A 23,830-nucleotide genomic window follows, 5' to 3' on the forward strand; every position below is an offset into this window, starting at 1 on the left:
TTAGGAACCCCAACTGGGCTGGGGGTGGGGCCTCCCAGGACAGGTATGTGGGGCTGTGCCACAGCACCCGTAGGTGGTGTACTCAGATTGAGGGCCCTAGGCTGCATGCTCCCTGCTGTCCAGAGGCTTTGAGGCTCTCCTTTGCGGGTATCAGGCCTTACTCTTGGGGGAATGCTCAGCAGCTCTCCAGGTTGCAGCTGGATAGAGCCAAATGTGGAATGAATTTTATAGGTACACATCCACTGTATACCAAAAAGTCTTAGTCATCCCCTCGCCCAGAAAGACAACGGTCACCCAAATCTCAGTCCTGATCCTAGCCCCTCTGTGAAAGTCAGTCTAGCATTTTAGGACAGGAAGGGAGGGAGTGTGGCCAGGGAAGGTGTTCAAGTTACTTCACATCCCCAGTGGGAGTTTACGGTGCTCCTAGCCTCACACACACACACACACACACACACACACACACACGGAAACACCCCTCCTTGGACGTGCTTTCTCTGTCTGTCTCCCTTGCTTCCTCTGTCTCACCTTCTATGCCTGCCTTTTTCCAGTCTACAGGTGCTCAGGTGCAGGTGGCAGGGGACATGCTGCCCAACTCCACCGAGCGGGCGGTGACCATCTCAGGGACACCCGATGCCATCATCCAGTGCGTCAAGCAGATCTGTGTGGTGATGCTGGAGGTACACTGTCACCTCGGGCACAACTGGCTCCGGGTGGCCTTCCACATCCTCTATAGAGGCCTGCCCTGTATCCCGAGAGCCTGTGGCTCAGCCTCACAGTTACTACCTCCTTGCATTCCAGACTTCCAGCACATGGCAACAGGGGTTGTTGTGGGCATGGGTGCCTGTCCTTGTCCTGTCGACTAACTCTGGCCATGTGTGCATGGCACAGTCCCCTATGAGGTGTCTCGGGGGATGTATGGAGAAGAGCAAGCCATTTGCTTACCCTTGAAACTGGAGGAAAAGTGGTTTGGGCTTCCACATGGGACTTCAGAGAAGGGTCACTAGCAGCCTTCAGCATGAGGGAAGTCTGGGGGGGAAACAGTCCTGTGAGAAGTTCACAGGAGTTGGATGGCGGGGAGCTGCCTCTGCCTTCCTCCAGCAAAGGGGTTGGCTTCAGGGGTGGAGAGCTAGGACTTGCATTCTGGGTGGTTGGGAAACTGCTCTTTCAATGAGGACTACAACGGCAGCCACTCTTTCTGTGGTCACAGAAGTGTGCGGATGGTGGGGTCAGAACAGCCATTGAGGTACAACAGGCAGAATGATGAAACTCATATCAAATGCCCCAATTACGCAAATGCAAATAAGTAAATAAAAGGATTAAAACAAAGAGAAGGGTGAAGAAGATACAATAGCTGAAAACCTAAAAGTTTTCCTTTAAAATACTGGAGGTAAAACCCTGAAATTTAAATTTCACAGGTGCTCAAAATGAAGCCAACATGTGAGACTTTAAATGGAGAAAACTTTGGTCTGAAATGAAAACTGAACCAGCTGCCTCACACTAAAGGCATCTTAGCTGAGCCAGGCTCCCACATCCTCCCTGTACTGCCTGGAAAGGCAGACTTCCCTCTGTCAGTTCCTTTCTGACCTGCAGAGAGAACATCCAGGTTTCCAGAATGACATTCTAGTGCTTCCCTGCTTAGAGGGTGGTCTCAAGGAGGGTTATCCTCCCAGCCCTGGCCTGGGGGTCTGCATCAGGAGGTCCAGTCCCAGACCCCTCCTGCAGCCCCAGTGCCTTCTGTGGTGGGAAACATTGCGGACAGCATCCCATACCTGTAGTCAGCATTTCCATGGAAACTAGAGCCTCACCAAGCAGATTCGGAGATAGTGGCTTAATGCCAAAGCCTCTTGCTCAGTTTTAAAAAACAAAACAAAAACGTAGTTTTTATTTTCCTGAAATATATCAAAGCTATTTTTTCTTAATATTCTTGTTAGAAAGTTTCTTTATAAATCGATTACGATGTCACATGGTTGTGTCCTGCTGGTAACTCAGGACAGTCTCCCAGACCGGCTAGAGCTGGAGGGCAATCATAGGGCAGGCAGCCCTTCCCAAGACTGTGACTAAGGCCTCTGGGCAGGACACACCACACTATTCAGAGGAAGGCACCTGAACAAGGTGTGGCATTTGGTCAGTGAGCCTCACACAATGTAGTGGTCAGACTGCCCCACAGAAGCGAACCTGACCTCCGCAGTTCACGGGCCATCAATGCAACTGACTGGGTCCTTCTGATCACCTCGGGGTTTAAGTGAGATAAAGCCTATAAAAACATGTATGAACTCACATGCCAGCACATAATGGGGTACAAGAAACAGATATCTGAGCTGAAGCTCTCAATGCCAGAGGGGGCAGTTAACTCCCTAGGGAAAGTAATCCCCCTAGAAACAATGGGAAATTTTAAATAGTAAATGAAGCAAGACATGCTTGTAAGACCTTCTCTCTGATCAAAGAACTCTTGGGGTTGGTCGTGGGGTGTGCCTCAGATGCCCTTGAACATATGAAAGGGACATTCCTGGTAAGGGTGGGGCTGGAGTTGGAACTTTGGGGTACTTTGGTTTGTTCCATGAAAAACGTAGAGTTTGGTTGATGCAACCGTAATCTGCCCCAGTTCGTGCACAGACATTTTTTAAAGTGTTTGGTCTTAACCACAGAAACACGACCCTTGGAGCCAGGCATCACCACAGACACCAGCCTGGGTCAGCGAATGGCATCCTCCCAGCAGCCTTTTCCCACTTTACAGCATGGTTATCCAATCTGCCCAAGGTCTGCCCCAAGTTAGGCAGTGTGTTCTAGGTGACGATGGCATCCAGCGGTCCGTCCGCAGTAGTTGTTATACTCTTCACTGCGCTCACTGCCCCTCTGCCTGGCTGTCCAGTAGCCTCCACATGAAAGGCTTTCATTGCTACCGGATGCCCCCAGACTCAGCACTCTCCAACACACACTTCCAGAACCAAGCCCACGGGTTCTGCACATGAAGGCCAGTGGCAGCGCAGAGGGTCAACTTGGAGCAAGAAAGGCCATTTATTGCTGACCCAGGAGAAGAACCACCGCTGTAGCACTTTGATGTTTCTGTGATTCTAGAAACTGTCTTGTATACAAGCAGGTCACACATGATGGACAGGTTTCAGCAGAGGGGCCAGAGAATGGTCTGCTGATCTCCTTCTGAAAAGGGTCCATGAAAATCTTACGGATCACATCAGAGCTTCGGTGGCTGTAGTCCTAGCAGATGAGGCCTTAGGTGGGAAGGCACTCCAAGGACACAGTGGCCGCAGCAATGGACTGGAGCGTACTGACAATCAAGGGGTTGGTGGAAAACGCAGTGATGCCTTCTGTTGAGCGTGGAGTCTCCATGAGTCCGAGTTGCAGCAACTAACAAGGAGCAGGAAGTGTCATGTTGAGTTATCAGAGCCTGAATCTGATTTTCCAGAATTTTAGCACTTAAGAACATTACTCACTCTAGAATAAGAATGTGCTGCTAACCACCATGTCAGCAGTTCAAGCCCACCAGTGGTTCTGAGGGAGAAAGATGAGATTTTCTGCTTCCTTGAAGATTTACAGCCTCTGAAACCCAAAGTCGTAGTTTTGCTCTGGTCTACAGCATCACTGTGAGTCAATATTAGCTCGGCAGCAATGGATTTGAAGAAAAGAATCCTTTTGGAAGCAGATCATGAAGCTCTGCCATGGCGGTGGGGTCTTTCATTTGGAGGAATGTGGTTGTGAATTTCAGTGTTTCTCTTTTCTCTGGGTTGATGTCTGCAGAGCTGTCCCCAGATTGGGGGGACATTTGAGAGGTTGGTGGGGAGTTTCTGTAGTGGATTATCTGGAGACTTGAAGAGATTTTCCATCTTTGTGGATCCATGGTGGTGGACAAGTACCACTACTCCGTGTCTGAGTGGACACTGGTACTTCCTAATGGATTCCAAATTCTGCCAGGAGGAAGGTGCCCTCACCCTGGGGAGCCCCTCCTGTTCTCACCATCTTGGGAACCAGCACACAGTCTCTCTGCAGGCCTGGGGCCTCACAGGTCCGGGGTGTGCTGGGTGGGTGGTCAGGTCATGGAGGAACCCAGCACGCCAGCAGGTGCCACTCCTGCAGTGCACCAGCCAGGGCCATATCCTGTTTGGAGTACCACCCCAAGCTGCTCCCACCAGCACTGCTATGGCACACAGCAAGGCCCTTTGGGGGTCTGTGGAGGCAAGGGTGGGTGGGTAGGAGGAAGACGAGGCCCAGGCACACTTTGGGTGGGCGTGGGAAGGGACCTCCCTACTGTGCAGCCAAGTGTCTCTAATGCTCTCTCTCCCTCTCCTGTCCCTTCTCCTAGTCCCCACCGAAAGGTGCCACCATCCCCTACCGCCCAAAGCCCGCCTCCACCCCTGTCATTTTTGCAGGTGGTCAGGTAAGAGCCGACCCGCTCGCGGCCTCCACGGCCAACCTCAGCCTTTTACTGCAGCACCAGCCGCTGCCTGTTAGTGCACTCAGGTTTTCTTGCCTTCGCATGTGCATGTCTTGTCACAGTGGGGCACAGAGCTCTTCACAGGGTAGGGCAGGGACGTGGGCTGGGAGGGCCAGGAACTTCAGGGAAGTTCCTGTTTGTGGCCAGAAGTGGACTAGAAGGCCTGTTGCCAGCAGAGGGCACTGGGCCAGATCTCTTCCAGCATCAAGCTCCTAGCTTGTGTCTTTTGCCCAGGGAGCTGCAGCCAGCCCCAGGCCACAATGAGGTGGGGGCTGGGGGGTGAGGGGTTGTGTCCATCTAGGCTTGTGACTTAACCACAGGTCCTGGATGCATGAGAGAGACTTTGAAAGTCTGAGTGTGTGGTTGGCTTCGAAGAGCTCTGGGTCCACCTCAAAGACCGTGTCGTTAATTAAGGGAGAGTTAAGACAGAGATATCCCCAGAGTGGCCTGGAAGTGGGGAGAATGGGGTATGGTTTTATCACTCAAAAATAAAGAGGAGCATGAAATGACCTCGATGTTTTATTCTACTATGTAAAGGAATCTTATCAGATGCTTTGTATTATTTACATATTGGATGAAGGGGCTGGAATATTATAATTATCAACTTAAGTCAGCCCATGTGAGGTGAGGCACAGGCCCCCCACCACACACACACCATATGCCTGTTCCACTGCCGCTTAGCTTCCCCCCTCCCCCCACCAGCACCATGAGCCTTCCCATGGCCACACTGCGTGTGCTGTGAGTCCCTCACCATCAACCCCTCATGCTTCGAGTCTGAACTGCTCTGCTCCTTGCTGTAAAGAGTCCTCACCCACCACAGTGCCGTGAAGCACCCTCACAGTGGCCCTGGAGAGGCTCACAGGGGCATTTCAAGGCCCAGCGACAGGGAGCCACCCAGGCCTCTCACAGCACCAAGGGCCCGTGGTGCTGCCGCTCCTCCTCCGCAGCTGATTCATCACAGGGACACCAGCACGGCCTGGCATACAGCCACAGCAGGACGGTCAGCACAGATTTGGAGACATCCCAGTCCAAACTTCTTTTCTGGGACTCAGCCTGAGCATCCTAGCAAATCCAGGACATTGCATCATCAATTTTGGATTGGGCTGAAAAGTACATTTGTACAGCTGAGATGTGGGCAGTGACGAAGTCGCTGTGAGAGCTCCACCTTCCCATCCCAGCCTCCCTCCTCCTGTGAGGCACAGGCAGTAGTGCCAACTCCTACAGTTAAAGGGGACTGAGGTCACTGGCAGATGGGAGGCACCATCATAGTGGGGCTCTTGTCCCACAAGTTTGTCCCTAAAATGTCAGGCATCTTGAAGCTAGGTGTCCTGTGCCTGGGTGTGCCAGTGTGTGAACAGGGGTATGCATCCACGAGGGAGGGCAGAGTACCTGGAGCTCCTCTGCTTGGGGACTCACTGGGAACTACATGAGGTGTGAATAGGACCCAATACAGAGAGGCCACCCACCGAGGGCTCCTCTTGTGCACTGAGCCTCACCTGCTCAGTGCAGGGTTCACAGCAATCTAGAGCTTGGAGAGCTGCAGAATGAGAGCTGCCTGGTTCACTTTTGAGATTCCAGTGTGTTTAGGAACTAGGCATGGACCCAACTCAGGAATCCATGTCATTGTCCCTGTGAGGCAGGACACTGAGGGGCTGAAGCTCCCCTGGACTGTAGGCTGAGGATAGAGTATCCCAGACATTGCACTGCTTGATGCTCACAGCACAAGACACAGTAAAGGCATGCCAGCACCCCACATGCTGACAGCACCTTCAGGGGAACACAGCAGTGCTAGACTAAAGCAGATCAAATGAAGGAGCAGTTTATTCAGGCATGCTAAAATGGGTCAGGATGGAGATTAATCATGCCAGGAATGAGCCCCTTCCCTGGGACACACAGGCTAAGTCCCCAGGGACAGACCAGGCCAAGTATTGCCTGGCTCTGAGGGGTTAGGATGGGTCCAGGCTTGGCTAGATGCTGTGGCACATTGTAGCTGGTATCAGAATGCAACTGTGGGCAGGGTCCACAGACCCCATTCTTGTGACCCCCTATAGAATGTGCAGCCAGTGAGGTCCACAGACCCCATTCTTGTGACCCCTATAGAACATGCAGCCAGTGAGGTTGTGTTCCTAGTTGCTAGGACACCTTATAACATCTGATGCGATTCGTTTACCACCTGCAGGTGGGAGGTCCCTCTTCAAGTTGGGCTACACCTCACCTCACCAGGATGTTGATTGATCATAACCTCCAGGAACATTCTTGGTGTCTTCAGAACCTGAAGAGCCACCCTTTGTCAGAACAGGCATGTCTTCCGCAGGCCCAGTGATGCCCACATGTAGGCAGGAGGATGGCAGGACCCCGTATGGGAACTCCACAAGGAGGAGTACCACCTGTACACCCTTCCAGGCCCCAGTCCTCGGCCTGTCAGGAAGGACGTTGATGTTGCCTGGGAAACACATGACAAATTCCCCAAGTTTCTGGCCGTGTGCCTTTGGTCTGCACTCTCCCTTCATGCATTGTGGTCTTTTTTGTGTTTTGTTTTGGTTTTGTGTTTTTCCTCTGAACCCCTGACTAAACACCTGAGGCATGTCGGGCGGGGGTGGGGGTTGGGGTTAGGGGGGTGGTCCCAACTGAACATCGCCTCTGTCAGCTACATTGGTCTTCAAAGCAGGGAGAGTCAGAGGAGCCTGCAGGGTTAGCCAACTAGTTTGTCCAAGTCACTGTTCTTGAAATCCAGACATGAGCTCCAAAACCCACCTGGTGGCCCTGTGCCTGTCGGTGCAAGTGTGCAGCTCTGATGGCCCTCAGCAGAGCAGTCCCAAAGATGAGCTGGTCACCATATGGCCAGTTTGGAACCCTTTCTAAAAATTTTAGGTGTGTTTTTTGGGGGAGGGTTACTTTATTTTGTTTAGTTTTCTTCTGGTAAACATTTTCTGGAAGTATTTACTCTATGGCTTGATCAGATTTTTATAGGGCCAATGATTAGAAACCTTACTAGAAGGTCCAACAAATTGTTCTTGGTTTTGTTTTTGTGTTTGTGTGTTTGTTTCCTTTTAAGAAAAGTGGGGAGAGTGAAAGGAAATCCTCCAGCTCAGTCATCTGGCGCTCCAGATGACTCGGTCAACAAGGTGCTGAAGCGGGGTGTAGCCCCAAGAGGCTGACCTGCCCCATTGTGATTGCAGGTCACTACAGTCCTTGTTTCTAAACATTCAGTCCCTCCCTCCAAGTCCCTGCCGGGAGGGTCTCCATGTGTCCTCTCCATTGGGGACAAGGACAGGGATGCACATCCGGAAAGGAAGCCCAGCCGGAGGCCCTTCATGGACAGGGTTGTCACAGGGGCACCATCAGGGTCACTGAGCGCCTCTGGGCAAGCTAACAGTGTCTCTCTTTTCCAGGCCTACACCATCCAGGGACAGTACGCCATTCCACACCCAGATGTGAGTGTCCCCTCTGGCCCCCTCACACCTTTTCTTATTTTTTCTTATTTTCATTTACCCCTGCATGATGCTGTTTAGTGACTACCAATATTAATATTACGCAATAATATTAATACATTCCTAAATGTTCCTGACCTGTGTTGTATCCACATTACCTTGAATAACCTTTTAACCTCTTAGCACTAACTGTACTCTCGGTGAGGACTTGGCCTGATGTAAATTGCTTCGGCTATCTGCTGCAGTCCAGGGCTGCCTGCACGCACCTGGTGCTCACTCTCGGACAGGGTCCGTACACACACTCCCCCTCCCCTCGCCCACCCTGCTGCCTGCCAGAGCCCCGGAGGTGGCCTGAGCCAGACGCCATGGTGGGCTAGCCGCTAACAGTGTTTTAGGCAGACCCAACAAGTGAGGTATCTGTCGTCAGGCAAGCCACCTAAAGTGTGTTGGAAAGGGGGATTTGAACCCTTCCCAGAGACCGGGCCCTTGCTGGTGTGGAGAGGCAGCTGTGGAGTCCCTGGAGTGGGTCTTCCCTTTATTCCAGTCAGTAAACACTGCACATGTGTGTAGGCCCTGCACTGAAAGAGCTGCTCGGAGGCTGGGTTGTCTCAAGTTTCTAAGAATGTTTCCCGGGTGAATGACAGTCAGATATTGTACTAGTGCTGAACCATGGAGTGTCCTAAACGAACTGTACAGGAAGAAGTTCCAGAGCGCCCATGCCCAGCAGGGACGTGTGCCTCGGTGCCATGCCCCAGAGCCTAAGGGGCAGCCAAGGGCTATGAGGGCAGACCAAAAGACAAGGAAGCCACACACTGCAGCCATGGGCACTCTAATCCTTCCAGACCCAAGAGATAATGGCAGCAACCAGGGAGCAAGGCCTTTTGCTTGAGAGGATCTTCAGTGCACTGGTTAATGAACCTGGGTCTGACAGGATCCTGAAGAGCCACCCTTCTGTCTGGAAGGAGCGAAAGGGAAGAGAGGAGACAAGGAAAGGAGGGAGCAAAGGAAGACCAGCTGCTGATAACAAAGGGAGCAAACCTCCCCGAAATTAATTTTGAAAAGCCATTGCCTTCATGAAGCCATTTTGAGTATTTACCCAGCTTAGCAGCTCTTCCTCATAAGACAATATATGTGCCCACACAAGTGCCCAGGGCCAGGTAAAGACGTGTATCTGATTGAGAGCTGAAGGCAGACCAGGAGAGATTTTGTTAAGAAACTAGCACTAACCAAGATAATTTAAAATACGGAAACTTGATTCAGTATTATTGCAGGAAGACTTCTGTTGAGTAGAAAATAAATCCTAATGATTTTCCCTTTATAAAAAGCGACGATAGACAGCAGACATACAAATCAAATAATAGAAAATCACTGCTGGATTTGGGTCGTCTTCTTGCTTCCCCCGGGGCACGCCTTGAGGCTGCTGTGCCTCAGCTTTGGATGGTTCCCACCATACTCTCCTTCAGAGTATTTCATTCCTGGCCCTTGATAGAGGCTGTCTGCCAGGCCCACCTCACACCCTCTATCTTCCTCCTGATGGAAATCTCTTAGTAGGGCTTTAACTGGCCCAAAGTCATTGGCAGTGCTAAATAAACAGGACCTCTGCAGGAATGAGGAAGGATACAGCTGTCCACATTTGGGAAGCTGGTTGGTTATTGTCCAGTTCCGTCCAAGGCTCACTCCAGTCCCTGTTCTGCCACCAGAGCATTGAAGGTCTCCTCAGAGCCCATGGGCTCCCCAGCTCCCACTGCCTCCACGTGGCCTGGTGCCATGGCTCCCCCATCTTTCCTCAGGTCCCCTCTGATTCCCTCCTCAAATCACGTGGGGAGACCAGGCTGTTAGTGGCCCCCCTCCTATTCTCTGTGTTACTGGGAGCGGCTAAGAACGGTGAATGTAAAAAATAATAATAATTAAAAATAAAAAATAAATTAAAAAAAAAAGAGTGGTGAATGTATGAGCCCATTGGGGCCCAGCATTTCCCTCAAAAATAAGAGTTGTGGAAATCTCTAAAATTCCCACAGCGGTAGGCAGAGAGCAGTCCCTGTAACTGAGGGAAGGGGTGTCCTGGAACCCTTCTGATCCCAGATAGGTGGTAGGTGTATCTTCACTGGTGCCCTTTTCCTAGTCGGCCAGACAGCCCAGCTGAACTGATGATTCGAAGGCAAACATGAACACCTGGGAGAAGGGGTTTGTGATCCCAAATGCAGAAACACTCATGCAGAGCATATGTGCATGTGTGTACATGTAGGTGGGTATATACATGTGTTGAATGTGTCTGCACACGCACATGTGTACATGCATATATGAATCCATGCTCATATGTTTGCATGTTGGTGTGTACACTTGTGAGTGAGTACACAAGGGAAACCCTGAGCGTGGGTAAGTTTAGTAGCTCAAACAGAAGGCCTCAAGTAGTGAACAGTCAATGTGAAAGTTGGATTGAGATGAGAGGACAGCACCGTCATCATTTAGCACTGGATGCAGGAGGCCGTACACCTTTAAAAAAAATGCATGTGTGTCCAAAGGTCGATGAAAAGCCAGGTTGTTTGTATTATTCAAACTCTAGAACTTGAAGGAAAATACAGTGGTCTGGGGGCTCTAGTGAAGGGCATTTTGCCAGGTAGGGTTAAAGTGCATTATCCTTCACCAAAGAGCATACATAGTTTCATAGTTGCCTGAAAAGACCCGCTGTGATTTTTGATAAATAAATGTTCCCTAGGCTCTCTGTGCCAGTAAAGTAGAGTCCTCACACATGCCTATTGGGGCACGAACATTTGACTTGAAGCTAATTCTCTTGTCTGAAACTTCCAAAGGTGTGGTGTGTGTGTGTGTGTGTGTGTGTGTGTGTGTGTGTGTGTGTGTGTGTAAGAGAGAGAGAAAGAGAGATTGATTCTGATTGAGAGAAAAAGGTTTTGATTTATTTTTATCAATTGGTTGTTTTGATCCTTACCATTATGTCTTACATAAATGGGTAGTTTCACATATATTTGTTTTATAATAGTTCAAACTAATTTATAATTTTTTATCTAATTGACTCATTGCCAATTATGAATATTTAAAATATTCTGTTACTGATTATGTGGGATGCAGCCCCACAGATGAATGGGTCTTTAGAAATGGCATGTGCAATTCAGGAAAATAAAGAAGACAGAAAAGACGTGGCACAGGGGTCTCATCCCGATGTCGGAATAAGAGAGTGAGTTTATTTAACAGCGAGTTTATATAGCAGGGAGGCATGCAGGCCTCCATCAGGCACATACACAATAAAATGGGCAAAGTTGTGAATCCAGGATATCCTGAGTTCTTTAGGAGACACTAGAAGTATCAGGTATCTAAGAGACAAAGGAGTAGTTGACTCCTTGGGTGATAGGGACAAAGGGAACCTGACTGCTTAATATATAGGCATCTTTTAGCTGAGTAGTGAGGAGTCAGGTGCCTGTGGGAGACAACTTTATGTTAGCATCGTAGCAGTTGTAGAGAAACCACTTTTCTATCTGGAGAATGTATAGCTGGCATTATCCCTGTCAGAACTCTGGAGGTCTTCCTTTTAAAACTATAGCCAGTCTTCCAAGCCCTGAGGTCATAAGTGTAGAGCTTAGGCAGTTTACTTTCATCCAGGTCCTCGGTTTTCCATGTGAATTTATTCCATGCTTTCTATGCATGGAATTCCACTTTCTATGCCAATATCATATAACTAGGTGAACAGCTGCTATTGACCAAAATAGTGAAATATTTCATCATGCCTTTTTTTTTTTTCAGGCATGTAAAACTGAAGACTTGGGTAGTCACTTAACTAATTACTGTTCAATTTTTAAGAATCACAAAACAATTGCTTAGTGACATAGGTCATGACAACTAGGAAGGTAGTTTATGTCCAAGTTTAGTATTTAACCAGACTTAGGAAAGTCTCAAGTTTTAAAAACACAAATATAACACTTTTAGAACATTGAGTTAATGTCAGTACGACTTAATGTGTAATATGACAGAACACACTATTTAAAAACCTCAACAGAATGGCTGGCACATGTACACTATCCTTTTTTAACAGCTTCATCTTTTACCAGCCTGTGCGACACATAGATCAGACACATAAACTTTAAGAAAACGTAATCCCTAGATCTAAGTATTCGTTATCTAGAACCAAGACATTTAGGTTTTCTGTGCCCTGCTTTGTACTTTAAGAATTATCAGTGTCACCCCTACCTCTACCCACTTCCTCCAGGCTGTCAGCATGCCGCTCACATGGTTTCAACAAACTTCTGTGGAAACTTAGGGTCTTTCTGACACCCAGGTCTTCCAAAAAGGCATGTGCAGTGCTGGGTAGTGGGAAGAACATTGGGTGCCAACTTGACATTGGTAGGGTCACTAATTTGTCACTGACCTACCTGACCCACAGGGCTTGAAGACAGCTCACATTCAGCCTTAAAAATGATCCACGTGTCCTTAGTCTGCCTGCCAGATGCCAGGCCAAGTCCAACTTCAGAGAAGAGGAGAAAGAGCACAGAACATACAAGATGCATGCACAGCTCAGGAAACTTAGAAAGCCTAGGACATGTTACAGCCCCATTTGTCCTCTCCCCCAGCAATTCTGTCACTGTAATTATAGTGTGCATCTATATAGGAAAGGAACTGTGTCCTTGGGGAGGAAATCAGTGAATTTCAAAAGCACTCTCTTAATATGCAAATCTTTATTTCTAGTCTTCAGTGGTTTCAAATCACTGCCTTCCTTAACACCCCATCATGTAAAGGGAATGCTAATAACTAACAGATAATGAAGTTGACAACATGCTATAGCTAACAAAGAGCTTGTCCATGCTACCTTATGTGACCCTGGGGCTGAGCCTTATAAGTAGATAGCAGGGCCGTTGTTCTAATTCTACACATGAAAGAATGGGAACCTGGAGGCAAACCAGGTCAGTTAGTCTGTGTGATAGAACTGGCACACTTACCTGTGGGGCCAGCCCACAACTCAATGGGTCCTAAGGAGTGGTTGAAAGGGAGATAAAAAAGAGACAACGGACAAGGGATGCAAGGGCTCACCTTTTCCATAGTCAGGAAAGAGAGAGAGAGCGCGCAAATGTATTTAGCAAAGAGTTTATATGGTCTCCGGACATGTAGACCTCATCAATCACGTACATAACAAGGTGGGCAATATCTTAACCCTTGCTCTCCCTGAGCTCATTGGGGGATAAACCTAATACTAGCATTGGGGGCAGGCAGAGGGGAGTCAACTGCCCCTTTTAAGCTGGTAGAACAAAAGAAACATGTTTGCTCCTATAGATAAAAGGCCTCTGGCTGTATAGATCAGCTAGGAGCTTGTAAGAGGTTACGGGAGGACACTGTGGGGGTGAATTTTAGACAGGAGAATGTGACTGGGACTCATCTCCAACTCACAAATGGGAAGGCCTCCCTCCACCAGAACCCTGGCCTCCCAGTCTTTTAATTACAAACAGAGAATGTGGCCACATTCACTCTTACCCAGTCCTTGGGTTGCAGCAGAAAACATTAGTAATACTGGGAGACTGACTGCTAAGAAGTTTGTTATTTAGGTAATAAATTATGGAAAATTATGGACCTGTGTCCCCAGAGAAAAGTAAAAGAAATCAAGGGGAGGAGACAGTTGTATCATATATCGACTGACCCTCCAATGACTTGTTTGTCCATTAAAGTTAGGAAAACCTATAAAGACGATTGAATAAGGAAGAAGAACATGAATCCAATTTGAATCTAAGGGGGTGATAATAGAAAGGGAGAAAATTCTAACAAGTAGATACTAAAGGGTATTGTTTATTTTTGGTTTTTAATTAAAAGAAACTAGTGCTCACATTCAGGGATCCCAACAAATACCAAGCAGGATAAATCAAGGGAAATTCAATGTAGGTACACCAAAGTAAACTATATGACACCTTTGATAAAAAGCAGTTAGAAAAATAACTCATAGATAATACAATTATGGACATTAATAGGGAAGTTAACAAGTTACAATTCAAGATCAGAGATGCTCAGGATACAGCTCTTTGGTCAGGACAGCTTCTTTGCGATGCCGACAGGTTGGCCTCTCTTGGTACCTTGGCCTGGCCTTTGCCCTGTATGGGTAATGTTACAAATGCGTGCCTAACTAGCATGCCACTTCACCATTAGCCTTAGCCCAAGGCTTCTGAAAAATCAGCTCTTTCTCTGGGTCAGCTGACCTAGCTTCCCTGGTTAAGGGCCTGGAGATAACCCACTCCATAAGTGAGCCTCCTGCCTGTAAGTACTCACCTTTTCTCCAAGGATGAGTAAACAATGAAGGAAGAAGGGGGACCCAATTGCAATGATTGATGTATAACACTCCCCATCCCGAGGGCACAAATAACAGAAACGTGGGTGAAGACAGCGGACAGTGTGAAAATATGAAAGTAAAAATAATGTATAAATTATCAAGGGTTCACGAGGGTGGGAGAGGAAAAAAGGCGTTGATACCAAGGGCTCAAGTAGAAAGAAAATGTTTTGGAAATGATGATGGCAACATATGTACAAATGTGCTTAATACAATTGATGTATGGATTGTTATAAGAGCTGTAAGAGCCCCCAATAAAATGATTCAAAATTTAAAAATATAATAATAATAATAAAATAATTTAAAAATCAGTCAACTTTTGAACAGCAACAGTGGCAGCCACGGACAGACAACAGCATAATAAAATGATTGTCATCCTGAAGCTCTATTTCAGTAGGGGCTCTCAAGGGCCTAAAGGTAGACATTTTCAGATAATCAGAAACGGAGGGATTGGCAGCATGCTCCCTGAGCTTCTGAAGGAAGAAGGGTAGTTATCTCAGACCAAGGCTGGGGTGAAAAAAGAATAGCGAGCAGAGCAAATGGTGAGCACTTGAATAAAGGAAAGCAAACCGGCACTGAAAAACCAGTATCAATTCTAATTTTTAAGAATAACGTAACGACTAAATGGACAAAAATAGCATACCCAAGATTGGAAGATGGTTGAGGAAATGAAAACATTCTATAGATTATTGTATTTTTCAGGAAGAAGTAAAGATACTGAATTTAAACTTTAGGTATATATGTTAAAGTTTTGAGTGGACAACTAACAGAAGTCACGTAAAATAATCTTAAAATGCAAAGGATAAAATGAGTGGATTTCCTAATCCAAAAGAAAAAAAGGCGGGGGAAGAGAAAACTGAGAAAAGCAAGACAACTTTAACAACTATCAAGTGGCCAGAATGAAGTTGAACCTGTGAGTTGAGGATTGTGGTGGCAAACAACATGGAGCACTGTGCGACTCTTGACACACGCCAGGTGGAAGTGATAATCATGCACAAAGTAAAAGAACCAAACTTCCCAGTTAGAAACTATCTCAGAAGATACAAGTCTTTTTTGACTAAACAGTCAAGCCAGTAAACGGAAACAAAAAGTTTCAGATATGCATTTGTTTGTCAGAGACATAACTAAAAACTCAAGACTCGGGAATGGAAAGAATAAAATAAAAATATACACCAGAAAAATATTAACCAAAAGGAAATGGGCATAGCTACGTTAACATCATGTTAGTTGTTACCGGGTCTGCTGACAACCTTATGTTTAACAGCCCTGTACCAGCCTCAGAATCGCTGCAGTGTGTAAACCCACTGCTGGCAACTGTCTTGCTAGTCCATCTCAGGCCGGGCCTCCCCTGCTTCACCGCTCTCCTGCTTCACCAGATGCCTGTTCTCTTCTGGCAGTTGTCATTCTGGATGACAAGTTTAAAGTGAGCGAGTTGAAGCCTTGCTATACTTGCTTCAAAAGAACATTTGTTTGTTCTTCTGATGGTCCACAGTATATTCCATATTCTTTGATAAAAACACAATCCGTATGTGTCCATTTTTTCTTCAGACTTTTTTTTATTGTCCAGCTTTTGGAAGCATATTGTGACAGTTGAAAAGATCGTTGATTGTGTCAGGCACACCTTAGTCATTCAAATGACAGCTTTGCTTTTTAAAATTTTTTTTAAAAGCTGTCTGCAACGTATTTTCCCAGTAAAGTAATCTGTCATTAGATTTTCTGACTGCTACTTTCATGGGTGTTGATTGTCGATCCAAGTAGAATGAAATCCTTAATAACGTCATTTCCTTCACCATTTGTCATCAGATGCTTATGGGTCCAGTGGTGGAAATGTTTTCTTACATTCAGTTGTAATTCATATTGAAGGATGGGATCTTTTACCTTCATTAGTACCGTATATACTCGATTATAAGCCGGCCCAAATATCAGCTGAGGCACCTAATTTTACCACAAAAACTGGATTAAAAATGTGCTGAAAAACTCGGCTTATACACAAGTATATATAGTAAATGCTTCAAGTCATCTCCCCTTTCAATATACACCTTTGCGTCATCTTCATGTGTTAGTTCATCTTCCTTCAGTCCTGACGACATGTTCTTCTTAGAGCCCAGCTTCTCAGATCATTTGCCTAGCAAGCAGATTGAAGAAATATTGTGAAAGTGTACAGCCCTGTTGTACACACTTCCCCGATTTTAAACCACTCAGTTTTGTTTGAAAGCCTTATGGAAGGTTATGTTACTATCAGTGTGGGGGAAACACAGCGTTTTAAGGGGGGGAAATTTAAGTCGTTATATAATGATAAAAAGCACAGGAGATGCAATCATTCCAAATTTGTATTCACCCAAAACATAACTTGAAAATATTTTGTAATATATACCCCTTGAAGAGAATTTGACAGAATTTAAAATACCTCTTTCAGTAATTGATAAGGTCAGTAGAACAAGTATAAACAAGATATTAACAGTATAATCAGTGCAACTAATATCAATGATGTGTGTGGAAATTTATACCCAGCACATCCATAGAGTTCATGGAAATACTAACTTGATCAAATATTAGGCTATAAAGCAAGTTTCAGCAACCTTCAAAGAAGGAACAATATAGAATATGCTCTCCACCATAAAGCAATTCAATTGAAACCAATAATGAAAAGAGTGCTATTGCATCCATTCTGACCCAGAGCAAGAGCAGAGTGAAAATTGCCCCTGTGGGTTTCTGAGACAGTGAATCTTTACTGTAGTAGAAAGCCTCGTCTTTCTCCTGTGGAGTGGCTGGTAGTTTCAAACCTTGGGTCTTGGGTGATGTCAGAGAAGCATTTAAATAGGGAAGGTGCTGCCCAAAGTAGCTCCGTAATAAAATGAAATGGTTCATACAGGAACAAGCTACTGAAGGAATGCAGGGTGGCACCCAACATTTTCACAAACAGGTAGCCTCCTTCCCTAACCACCTGAGAGATTGCCAGAACCGATTGCCGCATGAGCAGTGTCCTATGCACAACTTTCTGCTGACCGGCAGGGGGTTGCTTGGTTTACCGAGGACAGTTCCAGAGTATGTGCATAACATCTGATGTGGAGAGCTTCTGAATAAAGACCTGCAGATGGGAAGATCGTAATTGAAGAAGCAAAAGCAAGCCAGCTTACTGGGCTTAACCATGGTGTTTTTCTAGCCGTGATGGAAGAGTTGTACAATGGTAAGAGCCCATATGTTTGGATTCTTACCAATTCATGAGCATTGTCCAATGGCTTGACTGTATGATCAGTCAAAGGGGCAGTAGAAAACTGGACTATTAAAGGCATACCTATGGAGGACATGTACCTATGGAAAGCACTGTGGGAAATCAAAGGGTGCATCAGAGTAGAACACGATGATACCTGCCAGAAGAACCCCCTTCCTGGATCAGAAGGTGATTGGAAGCAGCAACTGGATGTGTTGATATGCTTCCTTGATGCGGCCAATTGAGTCCATGAGATGCCTGGACATGGTACTACAGCAATGCAGAGATGGAGAGGGACTGAATCTAGACTCATCCCTTTTCCACCCTCCAAGGCACAAAATGCCAAAAAGGACTGTCCTGACTGCCTGCAGGAAAGACAGGTCGCTGATGGCTATGGGACAGGTTCCCAAGGTGAAGACCCTGCACATTGCTGGCAAATTGATTATATTGGACCAGTGATAGCAGTTGCACCAGGTGGATACAAATGGTTCCTCACAGGAATAGACACTTCCTCCTGACTGGGCTTTGCAGATCCAGTAACACAGATGCTAAGAACACCATCAAGGGATTAGAACAAAAGGTACCATAGCAATGTGGGCCACCACTTTATATCTCCTCAGACCAAGGAGCATGCTTTACAGCCCATGGGGTGCAGCAGCAGGCAAAAAAACCCATCCTATAAGATAGACATACCATGTTGCATACCACACTCGGGTTAATGGCTTCTTAGACAATTGGAATGGGCAATTGAAATCTTTGTTATCCACAACAGGAGGCTAAGGGCATGAGGGTCTGGTTTTCATGCCTTTATGAACATGTGCTCACATTCACTATGAGAGGGGGAAAGGAAGGCTCACCACTGAATAAATGCCTGAGAGTGTCTAGAGAAGGGGTCATGGGGAGGATGCTGGTGCCTTTCTCCCCACTCCCCCCTCCCTTGCTGGGTACTGTGGTTCCAGAAACACGGATGCAGCTTTGAGTACCAGAAGCAGGGGTGATTCCTCGGCAAGAGACTCTTACCTACACCCCTGAATGTGTATATGAAAGTTCCCAAGGGCTTGATCAGATGGATTGTACCCTCTTCACAGCTGACAAACCTGGGGTTGACTGAACAGTGTCAGATTGCCCAGTGGTCAAGACACATGAATGGGACTGGACTGAGGGAAAAGCACTTGCTAGCCTGTTCTTGCTACCAGTAATCCAGACTGGCACAGCAGCTGGACCTGATGTTCTGTTCCAAGGTGGGAAAGTTTGGGTAAAAATAAATAACAAAATGGAAGGAAGGAGAAATAATAGCTGAAGCTAAAGGAATGAATAAATGTGCAGAAGGGAGACTCTATTCCTTGACAGACTTAGAGCAAGGGAATTACCTCTTCTGAGTTCAAGTATAATGGCTGGAGGAGCCACCTTGTAATGGAGGTAAGGAATGCTATGCTACAGCTGAGGAGAAAAGCTGCTTCTGGAGTGGACTGGGAAACAGCCTGGCTGATTAAAATTAGTAGGAGGCCAATGCCTACTGGAAACATCCTGCCAGAGGTTCCAGGTCATAATTACATAAGTAAGATACAGTTCAGGGGTGGGGAATAGATTATTATATTTGGGTGATGGGTTATATGTTAATTTGATTACACAATGGATATTCAGTGTAGCTCCACCAAACCACCTTTCCCTGCATGGGGCTGGTAAGAAGGTGGAGGAAGAAACTGATAGGATTCACCTGTGAGTAATCGTGACTAGGATTCCCTGCAGTGCCATTCTGCGGCATATAAAATGAGTCTTCTGAGAAGCAGGAGGTGTGCCTGCTCTGCCAGCAAGAGCTAGGAGTGGAGCACATGCTCCAGACCCCGCTTCTGTCTTACACACCTACCTGACCGCCGGATTTTGGACTGAACAGCACCCCACCACCACGTGAGACATTTCCTCAAAGTTTCATGAGTTTCTGTGGGATACTACAGCCATTCACAGAACCCCGAAAGGTGAGGAAATATACTCAAAGGAGGAATGGGGGTGAAATGGAGCACACTGGCATCTTCGAAGAGTTGGACAATTGGGACTTCATCAATCTCCAACTCCTTGGGACTGTTGCTGTTAGGTGCCCTTAAGTCAATTCCAACCCACAGCAACCCTATGGCACAACAGAATGATACACTGCCCTATCTTTCACCATCCTCACGGTTTGTCCCACACTTGAGCCCATTTTTGCAGCCAGGGTGTCAATCTCCTCTTTTTTGCTGCCCCTGTACCCTGCCAAACGATGTCCTTCTCCAGGGACTGGTCTCTCCTGACATGTCTAAAGGGTGTCCTTGGGACTAGTTTGCTATTAATCCTTACAAAAGATATTATCACCACAGTACCGTAGCATGAGCCAAGACTCATCAAATGTTCCTGAAAAGGATATATGAAAAGGGTATTAATCTTAATAAATATAAACACTATAATAATTAAGATATTGTGACTTAAATGTAAGATAGAGAAGTAGACCAATGTATCAGACTGACCTGGAGACCAAATTCACTGCCATTGAGTCAGTTCTGACTCAGGGAGTCCAACGCTGTAGGGCAGGATAATTGCCCCTGTGGATTTCTAAGACTTAATCTTTACAAAGGTAAACCACCTCATCTTTCTCCTGTGGAGTGACTAGTGGTTTTGAACTGCTAACCTTGTGGTTGGCAGCTCAATGCTTAACCCACTACACCACCAGGGTTCCTGGGCCCTGGAGATAGACATATAAGAAAACTTGTTCTATGTCAGAGCTGTCATTGCAGATTAAAGGGGAAAGAATGGGTAAATACTGAATGATACTAAGACAGTGTACTTAATGATACAAAAACAAATATGCATTATATCAAGGCCACCGACATGAAAGATAACTTTTAACACTTTTCAAATAAAATGCATGTTCTCAGGGCAGGGAACATTTCTTAAAACATAAAATATGCCATTAAGGAAAATATTGATGAATATGACTACATTAAATTTAAAACTCCTGTTTATCTAAAGCCACTGCCATTAGGATGGTTCTGGCACACCGCAGTTCTGTAAGACAGAGTAGAATAGTTCCCTAGGGTTTCTAAGGCTAGAAATCTTTACAGTCTCATCTTTTTCCTAAGAAATGGCTGGCAGGCTTGGTCTGTCCACCTTGTGATTAGCAGCCCAATTACAAAACCCACTCCATCACCAAGGTTCCACAAAGAGAAATAAAATGACAAATCAGAAACTGAAACAAGGATCTTTTTAGCACATAAAACAGTTACCCAATATATGATTTTAACGCACAGCCACGAAGTCAATTATATCAAATCTATAGGACGTGATAGAAACTGCCCCTTTGGCTTCTACGTCTTTAAAGCATTAGGGGAGCAGACAGCTTCAACCACAGGCTTTGTGGCCAGCAGTTCCTAATATGAAATCTTTAAGGTATTCTTGTAAATCAGGAAAAAGCAACTCAATAAAATATTGAGCAAAAGACAAGTCTTTCATAGAAGAAGAAATGTAAGTGCAGATTAATTCTCTAGATGGTAGTCTTTTTCTTGGCATGAGTTATAGTAACGGGTATATTATGTGAAGTTTCTTTGAAGTATATACTTAGGAACATGTATGATTTTATTTACTTCTTTTTTTAATAAAGAACTTTTTGTTTCACAGAAAATTTGCACAGAAAGTATAGAGAACTCCCATATACTTTTCTCCTGCACACTCTTCCTGCTATTAATAACTTCTTGCATTCACATAATACATTTCTTACAACTGATGAACCATTACCAATGCTTTATTATTAACTAATGCCCATAGCTCACCGTTGGGTGCACTCTAAAACTAAAAAGCCAAAACCCACTGCCATCAAATCAATTCTGGCTCGTAGCCACCTTATAGAACAAAGTAGAACTGCTCCCTCGGATTTCCAAGACTGTGACTCTTGACTGAAGTAAAAAGCCTCATCTTTCTACCACAGCACAGCTGGTGAGTTTGAACCACCACTTTGTCCTCCACAGCTCAACCCTTAACTCACTTTGCCCTCAGGCTCCTTAGACAACCTACAACTGAGTCTTTCATTGTTATTTTTATTCATTCTGGAAACCTCATCTTTCAATATGTGTATTCAGACCACACTTAAAATGATAATTTATATAGTTGGATTAATATCTAGCATATTTATAACTTCTTTTAATGTATTGCCCTTGGCCATTGTTTCCTTTTTGTCTTCTCGTTTTCTGTCTCCAGTGTTTTTGAGCTATTTATATGATTCCATCTTCTTTTCTCATTACACATGTTTTTTAAAAGGGATTGCCCTAGAGTTTGCAATATACATTTACAACTCATCTAGGTCTATTTTTAAATATACTACCTCATACATAGTGAAGGTACCTTCTTCCCAATTCTTCCCTCCCATTAGAGGAGTTCTGGTGGCATAATGGTTATGTGTTGGGCTGTGATATGCAGTCAACAGTTCAAAAACACCAGCCACTCAGAGGAGATGAGAAGGACAGCTTTCTACTCCTGTAAAGAGTTAGTCTTGGAAACTCACTGGGGTAGTTCTCCTCTGACCTATTAGGTCACTGTGAGTCAGCATGAAATGGGTGGCAGTGAGTTTTGATATTCCTGATTACATTGCTGTCATTCATGTCATTTATCCATATACGTTGTCACGAATAATCTCCTGGCCTACTGTTATTTTAAACCTTGTAATCAAGAGCCCTGATGGCTCAGTGGGTTAAGCATCGGGCTACCAACTACAAGGTTGGTTGTACAAGCCCACCAACTGCTTCATGGGAGAAATAGAAGGCTGGATGCTTCTATAAAGACTTAGTCTCAGAGATCCTATGAAACAATTCTTTGTCCTGGAGGGTCACCAGGACATGGAATCAACTCGACATCAGTGGTTTGGGTTTTCTACTAAATGAATTCAGAAGAAAAATAGAATTTCTTCTCTAGTAATCTTCCCTTGTATGTCAATCTCCAAGTTTCTGCTCTGTGTCATTTTCTTCTCTCTAAAAAACTTCTCTCTAACATGTATTTCAGTGCAGATCTATTGTGACACATTCCCTCCGTTTTTGTGTGTGTGAGAAAGTATTTCACTTTTGTAGCATAATTCACTGGATATAGAATTATAAGTAGGTGTTTTATTTCCTTCAATACATTAACTATTTCACACGTACTCTTCTTGTTTGCATGGTTTCTGAAAAGACATGTAATTCATAATCTTCTTTTATAATTAATGTGTCCCTCCCCCTGCCATCTTTCCAGATTTTCTTGAATTTTCTTCAGTTTGAATATAATATGGCAGGCATATATTTTGGCATTTATCCTGCTTAATGTGCTCTGAGCATCCTGGATCTGTGGTTTGGTGTGTCATTAATTGTTTGACAATTCTTAGCCATGATTGCCTCAAATATCTCCTGGTGTCCTCATTTTGCACATGTTGCAGCGTGCGTAGCTGTCCCACAATTCTTGGGTATTCTGGATGCCCTGGGGCTTTCGGTTTTTGTTTTGCTTTCTGCTGTTCGTTTTGGGAAATGTCTTTTGAAAAGCTCATTCTTTCCTTGCCATCAAAGGAATTCTTTATTTTCTGTTACAGTCTTTTAAATTTATTATTACAGCATTTCTATTTGGTCCCTTCTTTTTTCCCCAGCACTTTTTATTATCTCAGGTGGGAGTTTATATCAGGGGAGCCCTGGGGGCAAAGTGGTTACACAGTAGGCTTCAGTCTGCAAGATCAGCAGTTCTGCGCCTGTAGAGGTAGCATCTCGGAAACTCACAGGGCAGTTCTAGCTTGTCCAATAAGGCCATTATGCGTTGGCATTGACCTGATGGCAGTGAGTTTAGTTTTGGGTCTTACATAACACATCCTTGTTTTTCATTCAACATCTTGAGTAACGTCTCAAAGTCCCCAGTGGCTTTCTCCAGACCCACCACCCTTTCCCCTGTCTCTCTCGTAGTGTGTTCTCTTTATCTTCACCAATGTTAACACCTGTCTACCCTCTAGCCCATCGCTTTCCTTTTCCTCCTGACTTTTCCTGCCCCTGGTAACTATCAAAGTCTGTTGCTTTGGGCATTAAAGTGTTTTCCTGTTTTTTTTTTAATAACAGTGGTATGCAATATTTGTCCTTTTATTTTTTACTAACTTCATTCAGCCTAATGTCCTCTACGTCCATCTTTCTCGCACAGCACATGATGTGTTTCACAGTTTCATCCTCGTCCTTTAATGATGCGTAGTATTCCACTGTGTGTATGGATCAGTTTATTTTTCCAGTATGTCACCAGTGTGCGCGTATAGATTGTCTCCATCTTTTTGCTGTTGTGAACCATGCTGTGATGAACGGGTGCGTATATATCGGTTCGTGCTATGTGCTTCATTTCTGTAGGGCATCTTATCTGGTTGCTTGCTGGAGGGTTCTACAACTCTGCTTACATTACCCATTTGTTCT

The 23,830-nt window shown here is 45.4% G+C and overlaps 1 protein-coding gene across 10 annotated transcripts in view; it reads left to right on the top strand.

Moving 5' to 3' along the window:
* PCBP3 (poly(rC) binding protein 3) overlaps positions 1-23,830 on the top strand; it is a 402,541-nt gene that overhangs the window by 364,196 nt on the left and 14,515 nt on the right. For 5 of the 10 annotated variants that reach the window (XM_045284778.1, XM_045284779.1, XM_045284776.1 and 2 more), the window contains 3 exons: positions 549-677; positions 4,316-4,459; positions 7,840-7,881. In XM_045284778.1, the coding sequence (XP_045140713.1) occupies positions 549-677; positions 4,316-4,459; positions 7,840-7,881 (315 nt within the window). The remainder of the gene's footprint in view (positions 1-548; positions 678-4,315; positions 4,460-7,839; positions 7,882-23,830) is intronic. The other 5 variants (XM_045284780.1, XM_045284782.1, XM_045284784.1 and 2 more) reach the window with 1 other exon arrangement.

Source organism: Echinops telfairi, unplaced genomic scaffold (genome assembly GCF_000313985.2).
Source record: "Echinops telfairi isolate 266 unplaced genomic scaffold, ASM31398v2 ScPeMD7_7469;HRSCAF=8507_0, whole genome shotgun sequence".
In the NCBI taxonomy this organism is placed as follows: Eukaryota; Metazoa; Chordata; class Mammalia; order Afrosoricida; family Tenrecidae; genus Echinops; species Echinops telfairi.